This window comes from Cololabis saira, chromosome 12 (genome assembly GCF_033807715.1).
Source record: "Cololabis saira isolate AMF1-May2022 chromosome 12, fColSai1.1, whole genome shotgun sequence".
Classification (NCBI taxonomy): Eukaryota; Metazoa; Chordata; class Actinopteri; order Beloniformes; family Belonidae; genus Cololabis; species Cololabis saira.
This window is the reverse complement of record NC_084598.1, coordinates 975,961-992,285: the sequence shown is the minus strand read 5'-3', so window position 1 is coordinate 992,285 and position 16,325 is coordinate 975,961. Positions and strand designations below refer to the sequence as shown.

Sequence of the window (16,325 nt, the reverse complement as noted above, 5' to 3'; positions counted from 1 at the left end):
GGAGTGCGTCTTGATATAACGGATTTTCTGCAGGCAGCGCTATTCGTAAGTAACTGTTTACTCTTTTATTTATTTTTATTTATTTATTTATTTCGACCAGAAAAACCTAGGAGCACGGATTTGGCCGCGGTTAAAGCGCCCCGGTCTTCTGGGCGTTTCCATGGTGACGTCAGCCCACGGTCTTCTGGGCGTTTCCATGGTGACATCAGCAGGCTGCCTTCAGCTAACTGACACGTACTGGCTGCTTAACTAAACTGTAGCAGTGAAACGAAAAAGAAAGCAAACATCCCAGAGCAGAGGAGTAGGTATATAAATGATGGCGTGATCCGTTGTGTGAATGGTGGTTGTAATATGATCGTTTTTTACATCGAATAATGCGGGACTCGTCGAGCTGTGTCGACAGTGCAGCCGTTTGCTTGTCAGGCTGATTAACGCGCTGGTTAGCATTAAGGCTGATTTATGGTTCCGCGTTACACGGACGCAGACCTTACGGCGTAGGGTACGCGGCGACGCCCCCCGTACGGCGCGCGTCTCCGCGTACCCTACGCCGTAAGGTCTGCGTCGATTTAACGCTGAACCATAAATCAGGCTTAAGCAGCTTTAGCTGTTTACCACTGTGGTTAGCAGCCTTAGCTGTTGCAAAAGTGTGTCAACACAGTTTGGGCCATATGTTGCGAAACTGCCCTGGCGTTTTATTATTCATCTTATTTTATTTACGAGGGTAGTTTTGATGGATGTGATGTATATGATGTATGGTTTTTAATGTTTTCTCGGCAGTTTGTCAGCCTGTTTTCCGTTTGTGGGCGAGTCAACCTTTGGCCTTTAACCTGTTGTAGCTTCATTTAAAACCCTCCTGTTCTGCACTTGTGCTGTGCGTTTGTTTCATTTACAACCAAAGTGACTGTTACATTGTTTTATATGGAAGCCCATTTCCGCCAGTAAAAGAAAAAGAATAATAAGATGAAAATTTAGCCTTAAGAATAAAAATATCCCCACGATAGTTCATAATTATGATATATAAAGTCGAAATTATGAGATAGAAAGTCATATTTATGACTTTATCTCATAATTATGACTTTTTTTTTATCTCCGTGGGGATACTTTTATTTTTTTTTCTTTTACCCGTGGAAATGGGCTTTCATAGTTTTAAGACAGGTGCAACTGCGATTTTAGTGTTCTGAAAAACATTCATCATCATTTATTTAACTCACGACCATGATCACATGGTACGGAGCACAAGTATACAAACAGTTGTACATTTATAGCAAGTTGCGGGCTGTACATGTTCGATTAAAGTACTCAATTTGGCAAAATAAAAATCATTTGAACAGAGGAAGGACATTCTTCAAAAAGGTGCCTAATTTATAAATAACATTTAACTTATTAGATTGTAGTAACAAAATCAATTTAAACATAGACGGTCGGTTTGTATAATACTTTGGTAAATATTTTCGTCTGAGATTCATTATATTTACATTTTTATATTCGAACAAAATATGAAACTTTGATGATTGGGCCAGAGCTTCGGGAGCTGCATGCTGGCCTGCGGTCCCCACCCCTGGTCATCCCGTTGCTGCTTCCACCTGCCTGCTGTGCTGCTGCCGTCCCTGACCCACCAGTCTGGCCCTCGGCAGGAGGGTCCCCCCTTATGAGCCTGGTCCTGCTCAAGGTTTCTTCCCTCCTAAAGGGGAGTTTTTCCTTGCCACTGTTTGGCTTAAGGTTTTTCTCCCACTAGGGGAGTTTTTACCTGCCATTGTTTATGTAATAACTGCTCGGGGGTCATGTTCTGGGTATGGGTCTCCGGAAAGCGTCTAGAGACAACTTTTGTTGAATTAGACGCTATATAAATAAAATTGAATTGAATTGAAACTCATCTCCAATACAGTTGACATTACAGAGTTACAGAATCTCTGACTTCTATCCAGACCTTAATAATAACCTTTATACTTGACTACAGTGACTTTTGGGATTCTGGTGTTATTCGTCCTAAAATTACAAATGGCCTGTCTATACTTTTGATTTTGACACAATAAGTACTATTCTAGCTTAAACTCTTGCTTAATCTCTACATAAATATCACATGATGTCATCCTATAGAGTTCACTTCGCCATTTTTGCAGAAATTGATCTTTCAACCTTTGCTCAACAGTTAGTTTCAACCAGTCAATGTTATAACATGTTTGAGATAAACCACAGTCATCCAGTATCCGCTTTACTAGTAGAATCCATGGTGACTGAAATACATCTGCTTTGTACAGTCTAATTAAAGCAGTTAAAGCCGTACAAAACATACAATCACAACACCTAAAGCATACTAATATATTTGTTCACTTTATTAGGATCTGGCACTTTTATTGTATCATATACTAATACATTATTTAAGTATCATAGAAATTTTTGTATAATATTGTGTCCAAAAAAATACAACATCATCTAAAAATATTATTTTGCGTTACTTGCGCTTTGGGGCTGTAGGAGTACAGCTGGAGAGCGCTATATAACTGTAAGCCATTTACCATTTACCATTACTGTCACATGCTTTAAAGTTAAAGTTTGGGAAAAAGATATGTTTTCTGCCGGAGCAAGCTATATATTGTGGTACATATGTCATTTAAACTTTAATCCGTTGTAAATGATTACCACTATTCAAATATATGTGTTTGCATGTATAAATTTGCTTATCTTTAACCAGTGACAAGTTAACAGTTATGACCATGGAAAAGATGTAACGTCTAAAACTAAAATGGAGCAATAATTTTTTTGTCTTTTCACAGGCGATATTGTTGGATCAAAAGTAGATCACAGTTCCTGATTTCATCATGAACGTGTTTGACCGCAACATCAACATTGATGCACTTTTTAGGTTCTCCCAAATGTATGTAAACCATGCAGTAAATTTGATACATGACCTTTTTGTGCTTTAACTTTTTTAAATGTATTTCTTATCTCTCGTAATTTGTTAATTGTAATTGTTTTATTTTGTTTGTAGATCTCACTCCACTCAGGTCCACTTGAAGAATGTGTACTCCAGCTTGGCACTGTGCATGCTGGTATCTGCTGCCGGCTCCTACGTTCATGTCGCCACGCGCCTTTTTCAGGTGAATAAAATGCAGCTTGCACAGGCTGATCTTCACTGCAAACTAGAAACACAAACTTTTACTTTTATTTTTACATTTGCTCAGTCCTAATGCATTTGAATGTTAGTTGTCTGTTTGTTAAAAGCTTTACTTAAGATATGTTTGTTTTTTCGGTATTCACTCTAATGTCACCGTCAAGGCCGACTCATGACACTCTATTTTGTTGCTCACATACACACAGAATGGGGAGAAACACTATTCTTTAATTGAGTTATATCAGAGGTACAGGTGATGTATAAACCATTGCTTGGTCTAAACTGCTTTATTCATAAAAAAAAATGATAATCATTCAAATGATTATTCAGAGTCAAAGCCCTTATGTAACGCAGTAATATATAATTTGTGAATGCGTATTAATGATCCCACAAACAGCTGGAAATTAGATCTTGATGACTTTAGACTATGTATCATCCAGTGCTGCTAAGACATGCAAATTAGAGATGCACCGATCAGGATTTTGAGGGCCGATCACCGATCTCGCAAACCAGTATCTGCCGATCCCGATTTTGCCGATCACAGCGAGAAATCCATAAATTCATCAATATTGTTGTCTCATGTACACGACACTGACATTGTATTATTAGGTATAAAATGAGGAGATGAGAAAATATCATGAATTGTCTGTTTTATTTCAGGCTGAGGCAATGAGCAATATTTCACGCTCTAGAGACTCTTGGAGACGATTTAGACTCAACTTATAAAGAGTAAGTGTAGTTTAGTAGCTTCAGCTTCCTGTGGTAATAGTAATAATTATGTAACATGTGACCAACACAGACAACAGCAGACATGTCACTCTCTAAAAGTTGATACAAGTTGTAAACTATAAACCTTAGTTTCCCTGTGGAAAGAGGAATTAAACCTTAAAATGTGAAATTGTGAAAGCTTTAGCGATAGCATCCGCCACGTGTGAGGAAACTCTTGTGAGTGAAGCAAAACTCTTCACACTAGAACTCCACATGTCACTGGTGAAGCGACTGACACGACTTTGGACTGTATATAGTTTGGTAAAGCTCGGACAGGATTTCATCAGTGAAATATTAACAACTCTGCAGCGCGTACCGTGGATCCAAGCAGCTAACGACGTGTTTAAACCCGATGTCTGCTACAACAGGAAGCAGCTGATGAGCAAAGCAAATGAATTCATTACCTTACCAGGGCTCTACGCTTACTTTTTTGAATGGTAGCACTGGTGCTAGCAAGTTAAAAATCTTAGTAGCACAAATAAAAATTTACTAGCACACCCGGGTGGACAGTTAGTTAACCTGTTTATTGTGAAATCCATGTTATATTCATCAGAACTTCATTTACATGTTGAACAGCAAATAAACCGGTTCAGTCCATGCTGATCTTAATGAGATCTTGTTCTTAAACTTGAGACACAAACTGTGGCCACTCCTTTATAATTTGATCGCCTGGTACGTTTAGATGAGGAAAGCCAATGGACTGCAGAATTTGTTGGGTCGAATGTTTCTAATGGACATCCCTCAGTGCTGATCCGCATGAGATCCTCTGTGGTGGAGACATGAAGACTGCTCTGGACAGAATTTTTAATTCTGTTCTGGGTCTAGTTTATTGGTAAGGATCAAATACTCAACATCCCATATTATCCATTTTTCATAGTGCAAGAAATGATGCAAATTTTGAAAATCGACCAAAAAGTAGCATTTCTCGGCAGGTAGCAGAAATTGGCAGAACACCGGCCGTTCAAAGTGTAGTCTGATTTATGGTCCGTGTTAAATCGACGTAGAGGCTACGCCGTAGGGTACGCGGCGAAGCGCACCGTACGTGCGCGTCGCCGCGTACCCTACGGCGTAGCCTCTGCGTTTGTGTAGAGCGGAACCATAAATCAGCCTTAAGGCTGCAGCGGCACGGGAGAGATGGATGACTGAGGGGAAACAGTTTCACCAAGAGTGGAAAGCAGCGCCGGGCAAGTTATGCCACAATTTGCAGATGGATTGTAGATACTAACGTGGGCTAACGTGTCTGCTGGGACTATTTTGCGAGCTTTCGCAAAAGCCAGCAAGTCCGAGGCGCTGCACGGCACGGAACGTGACTCTGACAGCGAGGAAGTTCGGACTGGCACAGTTGATTTAGCGGAGCTCTTTAATGCATAAAACAGAGGATGAGGACTTCGATGGGTTTGATTCATGTAAAAACTGAAATAAAGTAGCCTACAATCAAACAAAGTTTTGCTCCCGCTCTATTTTCAAATACGCACACTCGTGTGCTGTGTGTGTTCTGCGGCGCGCGTGTGTGTCTGTAGATGGCGCCTTTAGGTTCCGTCGCGAAAATACGGTATTTATATATGAAATGTCAGAATAGGTAATTTTTTGACGATACCCCGGTGGAGAAAGGCTGATGTAGGTCAAGAGACATTCATATTAATTTTCACACTTTTTTTAACATGACCCCAGCGTAACTCACTCGCACAAATACGAGTGGATACATATTTCTCTTCGCACCGGATGATTTTTATTCGCAAATGCGATGAAAACTGTCGCACTGTACAGCCCTGCTTACGATGTAGTTCTTTATTTTTCTTACTGTGGTTTATAAGTCTCTGTTCCAGGTGTTACAGGTGAGGTAGCAGCGTGGCTGCACCTCCTTTTCTTTCTCTGCCTTAGCTGCAGCCAACTTTGGAAACTCAATATTCTCCTTCGTGTGAAAAACTTTCAAATGTCTTATCAGCTTTGTTGTGTTGAAATTCTTTTGTAACATTCCTCCTCGGGGTTTCTCCTTTGGACACACTTTGCAAACTGTACATTTGTTGTCCTTTTTGGACAAGGTGAAACTCCCGCACCGACGACGCTGATGCCCCGTTGGGACAGCTCGGTCTGAGATGTGGGAACGCCCGTGCGGGCGGGGGTTTGTTGTTGTAAACGTCATCAGATCGGCCGCTCTGAACTATTATTTTCTGATCTCCGATCAAAACCGATAGGGCCATTATCGGCCCGATCCTGTAGCTAAAGCAGCACTATGCTGTCATGTTAAAGATACTAGCCTTTTATCTGAATTATTATCCGCTCTAATATAAACTGCTTTTGAAAAATTGGTGTAACAACTCTTAATAGAAAAACAAATGTCTGCATTAACACTACCATTTAAAAATAATTTTGTCCCTGAAATTGTGAAGGAAAAAAAAATTGATTTATTACATTATTTAACTGAGTTAAATAATCGGTCGGGCTGAGGATCCATTCAAATGTCAAGAATCAATTCCGATTCTTAGGGTTCAGAATCGATTATCACGTTTTGATTCAATTCTATATTGATTTGGGTTAGTGTTATTAAAATTGTTTTTTTAGAGCTGTTGCATGAATTGACTGTAGTTCTGCAACATATTAATACTAGTATTATATTGATATTCAACAGCAAGTATGATGCTGTAAGGACCAATCAGCTCCCAGAATGCTGATAGAACTGCTTTCAGAAACATCGTGGGGCAGAATTACCAAACAGATCCAGGGAGGAAACAGAGACGGATGAAATCGGTTTTATTTTTTCCCACATTCCGTTTTTATTTGTTCCATTTTCGGTCTATTTCGGTTTTTAATTTTTGAGAATTTGGTTTTTAGCATTTTATGCAAATGTAAACCCAAGACAGTATATAAAGTAATGAAATATAGACAATTTATGCAATTATAACTGAAAACTTTAATGTTTTCATACCTTTTAAATATATTTAAAGGCAAAAACATGGCACCAGTTATTCTCGTGTCCAACAAAACATTCCTTTTTTGGGCATAAACAAAAAAAATACCAAAAGTTGTAATGGAATGATGAAAAAAAACATTGATCTTTAGAAATACGAATCGATTTTTTTTTTCTTTTTATTTATTTCTTTTTTTTCTTTTTTTTTTTTTAGGAATTAATATGATAATCGATTTAAAATCGTAAAATCATTTTTTTTTTTTTTCAACACAGGCCTAGTGTGTCGTGGCTGGCTTGGTTGTAGTTATTTTCATTGTGTGCCTTTTAATCTCAGGGTGGAGTTCTGTCTGTGCTCGGCTCCCTGGGGATGATGTTCTGGCTCGCCATGACTCCCCACAACCCGGACACAGAAAAGAAGAGACTGGCAATCCTCGCAGCATTTGCCTTCCTCACAGGTCAACTCATTATTTTGAGAAAGTTTCAAATTAAAATTTTTTATTTTACGTGTTCAAAAAACTGTCATTTTATAATTGTGCATACGTTTCAAGTGACTTTTGGCATAATCTCCACCTTCTTAGGTGTTGGCCTCGGCCCCACACTGGACTTTGTTATTGCCGTGAATCCAAGGTACGTTTGGGGGGGGGGTCCAAATTTTTTATTTTTATGCAAAGCAAAAACACAATCTATTATGGCTGTGAGCAAATATTATTATTTATTTATTTATGTATTTTCTTCTTGGCAGCATCATTGCAACAGCATTCTTGGGAACCTCTGTGGTTTTTGTCTGCTTCACTCTCAGCGCCCTCTATGCTAAACGCAGAAGCTACCTGTTCCTTGGAGGTTAAGGCAGTTTTTTTTTTTAAGCTGCAACCTATTACTATATATTTATTTCTGTAAATGAAAATGATTTCTGTCAATAAGACAATTGCATTTTTACATAAGCAGTAGTAAAGATTAACAAGTTAATTGCCCTGCATTAACAGTTTAATGAAGGTTAATTGTATCACAGAGAGTAACGATGTGTAGGAAAAGTGTGGTTAAATTGACGACCTACATTTTTCTTCTCAGGCACATTAATGTCTGGCCTTTCTATCCTGTTCCTGCTGTCTGTGATGAACATGTTCTTTGGATCTGTGATGCTGTTCAAGGTAATAAAGGGGAAAAGACAGATTTTTCAACCTAACCTCTTTTTTTCCATAATTAACAGTGCATATTATTAGTTTTCGCGGTCAGATTACTATTATGCAAGAACACAACTCTTAAACTGCTGAACAGCTACGGTATAAAATTAAGACACAAACGTTTTAATATTATGAACTTTATGGCAAGGATAATAACAAAGTGAGACTTGCTTTTATTTTGGTCTTTCTAAGCTTAGTTTCGTCATCCCTTTTTGTCAATTGTTATTTGTGAATGTGTAATGGGAATTTAAAGAATAATTTATTTTAATTTCCCTTCAGGAATTATAAAGTATTTTTGAATTGAATTTGAAGTAGTCAAGCTGATTGTAAGATTGCAAGCTGATTATGTAATGTATAAAGTTAATAACTCTATGCATTGAGGAACTGCTTGGAGCTGTTTATGAACTGGAGTTTACATCTATTTGTACCACAATAAGCCATAACCTTAGTGTGTTCAGGTTCCCTAAAGGCGTATGGTTCCATATTAGGTGGAAAGGCCAGAAATAACCATCATTTTTTTTAGAAATCTCTTTTCTGTAATCCAGCTGTTGTGATACTGCAGTATTCCGATAGCAACCCCTTCTGCTCTCTCGTATGTAAACGGTCAACTTTCTGGACTTCTTTTGAGAGTCAAGGGCAATATATTTTTTTGAAAGAGACTTTGGTCAAGAATGTTCACATCATCAGCAACATAACAGTTTTAGCTCATTTTTGGCTTTTCGGCAAAATGTCAGCAATTTTTGATTGGCCTTTTTATTTACACCTGTTTTATAGTTGGGTGTTATAATGTTCTCGTTCGGTATGTGTTTAATGCACACTTTCTGGTGTTCATAAATTATTTATGATCCAAGAAATGTTCAGAAATGTTACCAATTGGATCCCAGTTGGTCTAATTCTCTCCTCCTCTTCCTCTTCCTCTTCCTTCCAGGCACACATGTATCTGGGACTGCTCGTCATGTGTGGCTTTGTCCTCTTTGATACTCAGCTTATCATTGAGAAAGCAGAGAATGGAGACAAGGACTATGTCTGGTGAGCTCTTTTATTTATTGCCAGAAAGTTTCCCCTTAGTCCTTTATTTCTTGGCTTAATGTTGTAGTTGCCAGAAAAACATCAGTTATCTATAGTTACCTATACTGTACCTGCTTATTCCTATGCAGGGTCAGAAATCATGAAAATGAATTCTGTCTTACTCAGGTTTATGGATGTGCTACGAAGGACACAATACAGTAATGTGTTTGTTTTTGTGTGTGTAGGCACTGTGTTGACTTGTTCCTGGATTTCATTACAATCTTCAGGAAACTCATGATCATACTGGCCATGGATGAGAAGGTACAATAACACTGGTGGTGGAGGTTGATAATAGTTTAAAAAATAACATTTTGATTAATTTCAAACAGTAAAGGGAAGTACAACATAATTGAATGCAATCCTGTTAAATATTATTTACCAAAAACAAAATACATCAGTAAAAATATTTTGAAGTAGAAGCCTGTTGCAATTAATGCATTAATGTGTATGGATTTATACATTTTCTTTAAAGATACCAAACTGCATAAATGGTTATAAAATGATTTATGATCACTAGATGATAATTAAGCAAATAAAAATCATAGGAGTTATACAAGCACTTATACAATGAGTTCTAGTGCTACAGTTGGAGATCTGACTAATGAAAGATGGACTTAAGGCTTAGCATAGAGGTTATTAGTTATTAGAGGTTATTAGTCCGACTCAAAAGTCCTCCAGACTGCTAACTTGTATGGATATGTGATAATAATGCATTGCTTTGTCTTGAAAAGTGATGCATACTGCTGCACATTCTTTGGTCAGAAGAGACTAGGATACCTTTGAGTTTTTTCCGGCTTCCCTGCATGACACTGAGAAATTTTGATATTTCATGAAAAATATTCACCAATTTCAAATTTGATGGCAGAAACATGTCTCAAAAAGTTGGAACAAAGCGATATTTACGACTGTGTAGCGTCCCATTCTCTTAACAACAGTCAACGTCTGGGAAGTGAGTGTTTAGAGAGGAATATTGTCTCATTCTTATCTGATGCAGGTTTCCAGTTGCTCAACATTCCTGGGCTTCAGTTGCTGTACTTTTTACAAATGTTTATATATTGGCAAAAGGTCTGGACTCGGGCTGCAGCTATTAAACATTTGGTAATCAATTATTCTATCCAATATTCCATCGATTAATCCGATAAAACTTACTTTTGCTTAATTAAAGCCTAATTATAAATATACAGTAGAAAACAAGATGGATTACTTAATAAAAACAACCAATTTGCCTCTTTTATCATTTACATTTATTTACATATTATGCAAATTTTTCAATAAAAAATGAATAAAATTACTTCAAACTTAACATTTCTTGAGACATAGAATTAAATAAAATTGTTTCCCACAATCATTATGCATTATATAAAGGCCTCTGAATAATCTTTTGATCATCATCTTTGACTATTTTCTCCATCCATCCATCGTCCGCCGCTTGTCCGTTCCCGAGTCGCGGGGGCAGCAGCCTCAACAATTATCTCAACAATTATCTCAACAATTAACAATTTTCTCAACAATGGCAATTCAATTTTTCAATTCAATTCACTTTTATTTATATAGAGTCTATTACAACAGAAGTTGTCTCTAGGATCTTTCCAGAGACCAGAACATAAACCCCGAGCAATTATTACACAAACACAAATTTTTTGCAATAATTTGTCAAAGAGTTAATGTGTTTTTTCCATCTTCTCTCTCACTCTTGCAGAGTATAAAAATTACGCTCCTTCAAAAAACACAGATTTTTGCCCCATGCAGTGATTCCTTAGACCGAGTTTTCATTTACTTTTGTGAAGAAAAAAAAAAATGTAATGGAAATGCGACAAAATGCTTTTGCTTTTGAAATATGCAGATAACCTGCTGACTCTGCCATTTACATTACTTTATTATTGAGAGGCTCTTCCGCTCTGAAAGGCTGCTTTTTATACCTCGTCATATTACTGACCTGTGGCCAGTTAACCTCATTAGTTGTTAGGGGTGTAACGATGCACTAATCTCACGATACGGTACGATACACGATATTGATTCTTTATATTCTGTAAATCAGGGACTATAATTACACTAGTCAGTTAATCTGTAGTTATATGTTTTAGATTGGGTGGAGTGATACAGCACTAGGTGCTGTGTTGATGTTCTAAAATCCTACACTGTTGAGGGACATTGAAGTACACTGGAACTCACGCAGATGTTGTCCCCGTGTTTATCCTACTCACCACCCCAAAAAGGTTTAATTTAATAAGGTAAGGCTTAACTCTACACCAGACTACATAAGTAAAGGTTCAGACCTCAAAACGGGACCGCAAAACGGGACTAGTTTCTTCTGAGCAGAGTAAGATTTTGGTCCGCGGGTCGAGGCGCGGTCGCGGTCGGATGCGCGTTACTAGTCAATAGATTAATATTAATAACCCAATATCGCGATACACTTTGTCACCTCCACGACACGTATTGTGACGTTTTTGTATCGCGAAATTTCGTGGCACGATATATTGTTACACCCCTATTAGTTGTCAAATGTTGTTTATGATTTGTGGCAGTTACTTTTCTAGCTTTTTGTTGCAAGAGTTCCAACTTTTGTTAGATGTGTTGTTGCCATTAAATTCAAAATGAGCCGTTTTCCATAAAATAGCAAAATGTCTCAGTTTCAGCATCTGATTTATACAGTTGTGTGAAAAAGTGTTTGCCCCCTTCCTGATTGTTGTTTTTGCATGTTTGTTTGCATGTTTGTCTTAAATGTTTCAGATCATCAAACAAATTTAAATATTAGACAAAGATAACACAAGTAAACACAAAATGCAGTTTTTAAATGGTTTTTATTAAGGGAAAAAAAAATCCAAACCTACATGGCCCTGTGTGTAAAGTGATCAACCCCCCCCCCCTGTTAAAACCATAAATTATTTGTGGTTTATCACATCTTTGGAAAGCTGAGTTCAGTTTCTCCAGCCACACCCAGGCCTGATTACTGCCACACCTCTTCTCAATCAAGAAATCACTTAAATAGGACCTTCCTGACAAAGTGAAGTCGACCAAAAGATCCTCAAAAGCTAAACATCATGGGACATTCAGGACCAAATGAGAAACAAAGTAATTGAGATCTATCAGTCTGGAAAAGGTTCCAAAGCCATTTCTAAAGCTTTGAGACTCCAGCGAACCACAGTGAGAGCCTTTATCCACAAATGGAGAAAACATGGAACAGTGTTGAACCTTCCCAGGAGGAACCGACCAAAATGACCCCAAGAGCAGCGACGGCTCATCCAAGAGTCAGTGAAGACCCCAGAACAACATCCAGAGACCTGCAGGATTACCTGCCTCAGTTAAGGTCATTGTTCATGACTCCACCATAGGAAAGAGACGGGGCAGAAATGGCTGCATGGCAGAGTTCCAAGACCAAAACCACTGCTGAGCAAAAAGAACATAAAGACTCGTCTCAGTCTTGCCAGAAAACATCTTGATGATCCAAGACTTTTGGGGAAAAGGACTGACTGTGACTGTGGACTGACGAGACAGAACTTTTTGGAAGGTGTGTGTCACATTACATCTGGCGTAAAAGTAACAGCATTTCAGAAAAGGAACATCCTAGCAACAGTAAAACATGGTGGTGGTAGTGTGATGGTCTGGGCTGTTCTGCTGCTTCAGGACCTGGAAGACTTGCTGTGATAAATGGAACCATGAATTCTGCTGTCTACCAAAACATCCTGAAGGAGAAAGTCCGGCCATCTGTTGGTGACCTCAAACTGAAGTACTCGGGTTCTGCAGCAGGACAATGATCCAGAACACACCAGCAAGTCCAACCTCTGAATGGCTTAAGAAAAACTAAATGAAGAGTTTGGAGAGGCCTAGTCAAAGTCCCGACCTGAATCCCATTGAGATGCTGAGGCATGACCTTTAAAAAGGAGGTTCCTGCTCAAAAACCCTCCAATGTTGCTGAAGTACAACAATTCTGCAAAGATGAGTGGGCCAGAATTCCTCCACAGCTGGAAAAGACTCAGTTAATGCTTGATTGCAGTTGTTGCTGCTGAGGGAACAACCAGTTATTAGATTTAGGGGGAATCACCTTTTCACTCAGGGCCATGTAGGTTTGTTTTTTTTCCCCTTAATAATAAAAACCTTCATTTAAAAACTGCATTTTGTGTTTTAATTGTGTTATCTTTGTCTAATATTTAAATTTGTTTGATCTGAAACGAAATGAGCGCCTAGGGTGACGTCACCCTAGGCGCAGATTCAGAATGGCTCAAAAAAAGGTCACGTGACACTGGAAGACTCAGTCAGGGGGGGGAGCAGACCCTGCAGAATTCCATGGTATTTTATCTTCCCTGTGATGGCAGGGTGAGGGGAGACCACTTTATATATGTTAAAACAAGAAAAAACGTGTTCTTCATAATGGGTCCCCTTTAAGCTTATTTTTCTGCAGTCTGTAAAACGATAACTCTGATTTCTTGCTAAATCTATGAGTACAGTCGATCGCACAACAGCTCTTTCCCATTTTAGATGTTTTCAAGTTGCTCAAACTGAAAGTTTACGCTGCCACTCAGTCTTTCTGCCACTCAGTCTTTCCGACACTCAGTCTCTCTGACAGTCAGTGGGCGTAACCCGCTGTGAAGTCGCATCTGTGACGTCATGCACATTCCCTCTATTGTAGACTTATAATAATATATATGTATATATGTGTGTGTGTGTGTGTGTTATATAATGGTAAGGGCTGTAAACCTTTGTTGGCGACCAAGCAACGTAACTTGAAGTAGTTTTGAGTGAAATCAGAATGTGTTTACAGCAGAATGACTCACGGCTAACATTAATATATCTACCTATGCCAAAATAAATAGCTATTTTAAGCCACTGACGAGATATCATGGCACTTAATTGATGCTGTCGATAGGATCAATAAACGATCAAGTTAGTGGTTAACCTGTATGTACACATACAGGTTTGACATTGCCTTGGGTTGTCTGTGGGGAGGTTAGGAATACTGTTGTTACATGCCATCAAACTAATCATTTCTTTCTCTTTTAAAAAAAAAAATTATTCAGGATAAGAAGAAGGAAAAGAAGTAAAGTCTTTTTCCTGCCACTCAAGCAATCGATCAGAAAAAGCACAGTTTGCAACGCACTTGGTGCTTTTCACTTCTGTCTTTGTTTCTCAAATTAACTCTTATGTGGTCTTATGTTATTGAAATTCTTGGACTTGTTTTGAAAGTAAGTTGCTGGTCCAGCGATGCTGCAGTGATCTGGCTGGGCTGTAGGGGGCGGTGTTGGCTAGCAGGTTCATGAAGGTTTCCACATGGCTGTTCATTAGTGCCATACATTCATAGGAGGATAGGCTCATTTAAAATGCCATGTAAGCTTCTGAAACTGATTCTTTTTTTTAAATTAATATATTGTGTTGATTTGCTTATTTATCATTTTTCCTCCATTGTTTAGTGAAATGTCACTAGATATCATATCCCATGATTTTGAAAGCTCTTTTTTCAGAAATCTCTAGTTTTTTTTTTCACCCTCAAATTTAATTTTTGAGTAATAAATGTGAAACCAGGAATTAAACCTGAAAGCCTGCCAGCTCATGATGATCCTCATAAACTACTAACTCTGTAGACCTGTTTAAAAATGTGTTCCTGTTTAAGAGGCAGTTGGTGCCATTATTGGCCCATTTTCTTTTTTCTGATTTGGATAACAGTTGTTCAAACTTCTGATTAATTTGTTTCACCCCTAATATCTGCTGTCTAGACTTCAGTTTGCCAAATGATTTGATGTTACACTGATAATTTGGCATCGGTGCAATTTTTTTTTTCCTCCCAAGTGTATACTGTGAAGAATTTGTTTTATTGATGTAAAACGGAAACTAATTTGATACACTTGCTTAAATAAATGTGTTGAACATATTTTATAAAAAGTGATTTCCTTTATTGTCCTTGGTACATCATAAAACGTGTCAAAAATTAGTCAAATTCTTTTGTGGTCTGTGATTCTAAACCACCTCTTCAGTTTTTAAATATCAAGTTTTAGTTGACATCCTGTAAATTACACGATTTTGGATTACTTCTGAATTTCTTCTCTTCTGCAACAATCTCCACTTCATGATGCAGAGACGACATCACACACACACACACACACACACACACACACACACACACACACACACACACACACACACACACACACACACACACACACACTGAATTGAATTAATAAAAAAAAACAGGCAAGGCTGGTTAAAATATCATGTGACAGTATGGATACGTTGGCGTGGCCCAGATCCTGCAGGGGATCAAACCCTCAACCTTTTTGTCCCACGAAGCCCAGACGGGATGTCGGCACTGATTTGTTCACCTACATCTTTTACTTGGGAAATCTTTATACTAGCCAGTTATTGGGTTATTATAGTACACATTATAAATGTATTATATAGTTACACATATGTTCACATAATATATGATAAAACAGTTCTAGTAATGATTCTGGTTTAACCAGAAGAGCTGGGAGCGGCTCCAGCAGTGACCCTGAATATGAGGGATAATACAATCAAATAAGTTAATTACATTATTTTCTACTCATAGCGACCAATGGTTATCATCTTATCCCCACTGGGGGTGTTCATGTCCTGAAATAGTTATTCCTTTGTGCTAACCCGTTTAGATCAGGGGTCTTCAACCAGGGTCCACGACCGGGGGCCGCAGCCGGGGGCCGCAGAGGGACTGCAGGGGGTCCTCCAACTTCAAAAGAAATAAAGGCAATTTTAACCAAAATAATTTGAGTTAAAAAAAATATATATAATATATATATATATATATAATATATATATATATATATATATATATATATATGATTGAGAAAACTCCATTAACAGGCGATAATAATCTACTATTGACAATAACTATTTAGTCTCCAACTCTACATAAATGATTCCCATGACTGTCAACTTTAGAGGGAAAAACCAGCTAGCTAGCTGTTTAAGAAAATTCCTATTTAACGCTATTTAGACCTGATGGATAAATTAGTGACAATAACGAAGCCTAAAGCTGGAGATTGTAACGCTACAGCTCAGCCTAACGTTACTCCTTCCACGTCTGACGAGGCCAAAGTTTCATCAACCGTAAACACATGTAGCTAATAACCCAGTCAGGAATTGGCTAATAAGGTGATAGAAGATAGAAGATAAAACACATTCAAAAGTTGACACATTTAAAAAAAAAAAAAAGTGAAAAAAATCACAATTCCCAGCGGGGCTCCTGCTCTGGTGATGAGGGGGTGCATGTTCTGCTCTTATCTGGGTGTGGGATGTTGCAGAATCGTGCAAATATAGATGA

The 16,325-nt window shown here is 38.1% G+C and overlaps 1 protein-coding gene across 2 annotated transcripts; it reads left to right on the top strand.

Annotated features, from left to right (window-relative positions):
• The first annotated feature begins 160 nt into the window (after positions 1–160).
• On the top strand, positions 161–14,900 carry tegt (testis enhanced gene transcript (BAX inhibitor 1)). 2 transcript variants are annotated; one of them, XM_061735135.1, is made up of 10 exons: positions 161–305; positions 2,775–2,875; positions 2,990–3,098; positions 7,123–7,243; positions 7,367–7,415; positions 7,531–7,628; positions 7,857–7,936; positions 8,898–8,998; positions 9,223–9,298; positions 14,053–14,900. In XM_061735135.1, exons 2-10 carry the CDS (start codon positions 2,820–2,822, stop codon positions 14,074–14,076), a joined length of 714 nt encoding a protein of 237 aa, XP_061591119.1. In that variant the 5' UTR covers positions 161–305; positions 2,775–2,819; the 3' UTR covers positions 14,077–14,900. The 2 variants fall into 2 exon arrangements, with proteins under 2 accessions (XP_061591119.1, XP_061591118.1); XM_061735134.1 differs by having other exon boundaries at positions 170–301.
• Positions 14,901–16,325: the final 1,425 nt, after the last annotated feature.

Bases quoted from the DNA above. Each gene is read 5' to 3' on its own strand.
- tegt (XM_061735135.1), top strand. From the start codon at position 2,820: ATGAACGTGTTTGACCGCAACATCAACATTGATGCACTTTTTAGGTTC. The intron at 7,244-7,366 runs GTCAACTCATTA...CCACCTTCTTAG, and splicing joins AGCATTTGCCTTCCTCACAG to GTGTTGGCCTCGGCCCCACA. The intron at 7,416-7,530 runs GTACGTTTGGGG...TCTTCTTGGCAG, and splicing joins GTTATTGCCGTGAATCCAAG to CATCATTGCAACAGCATTCT.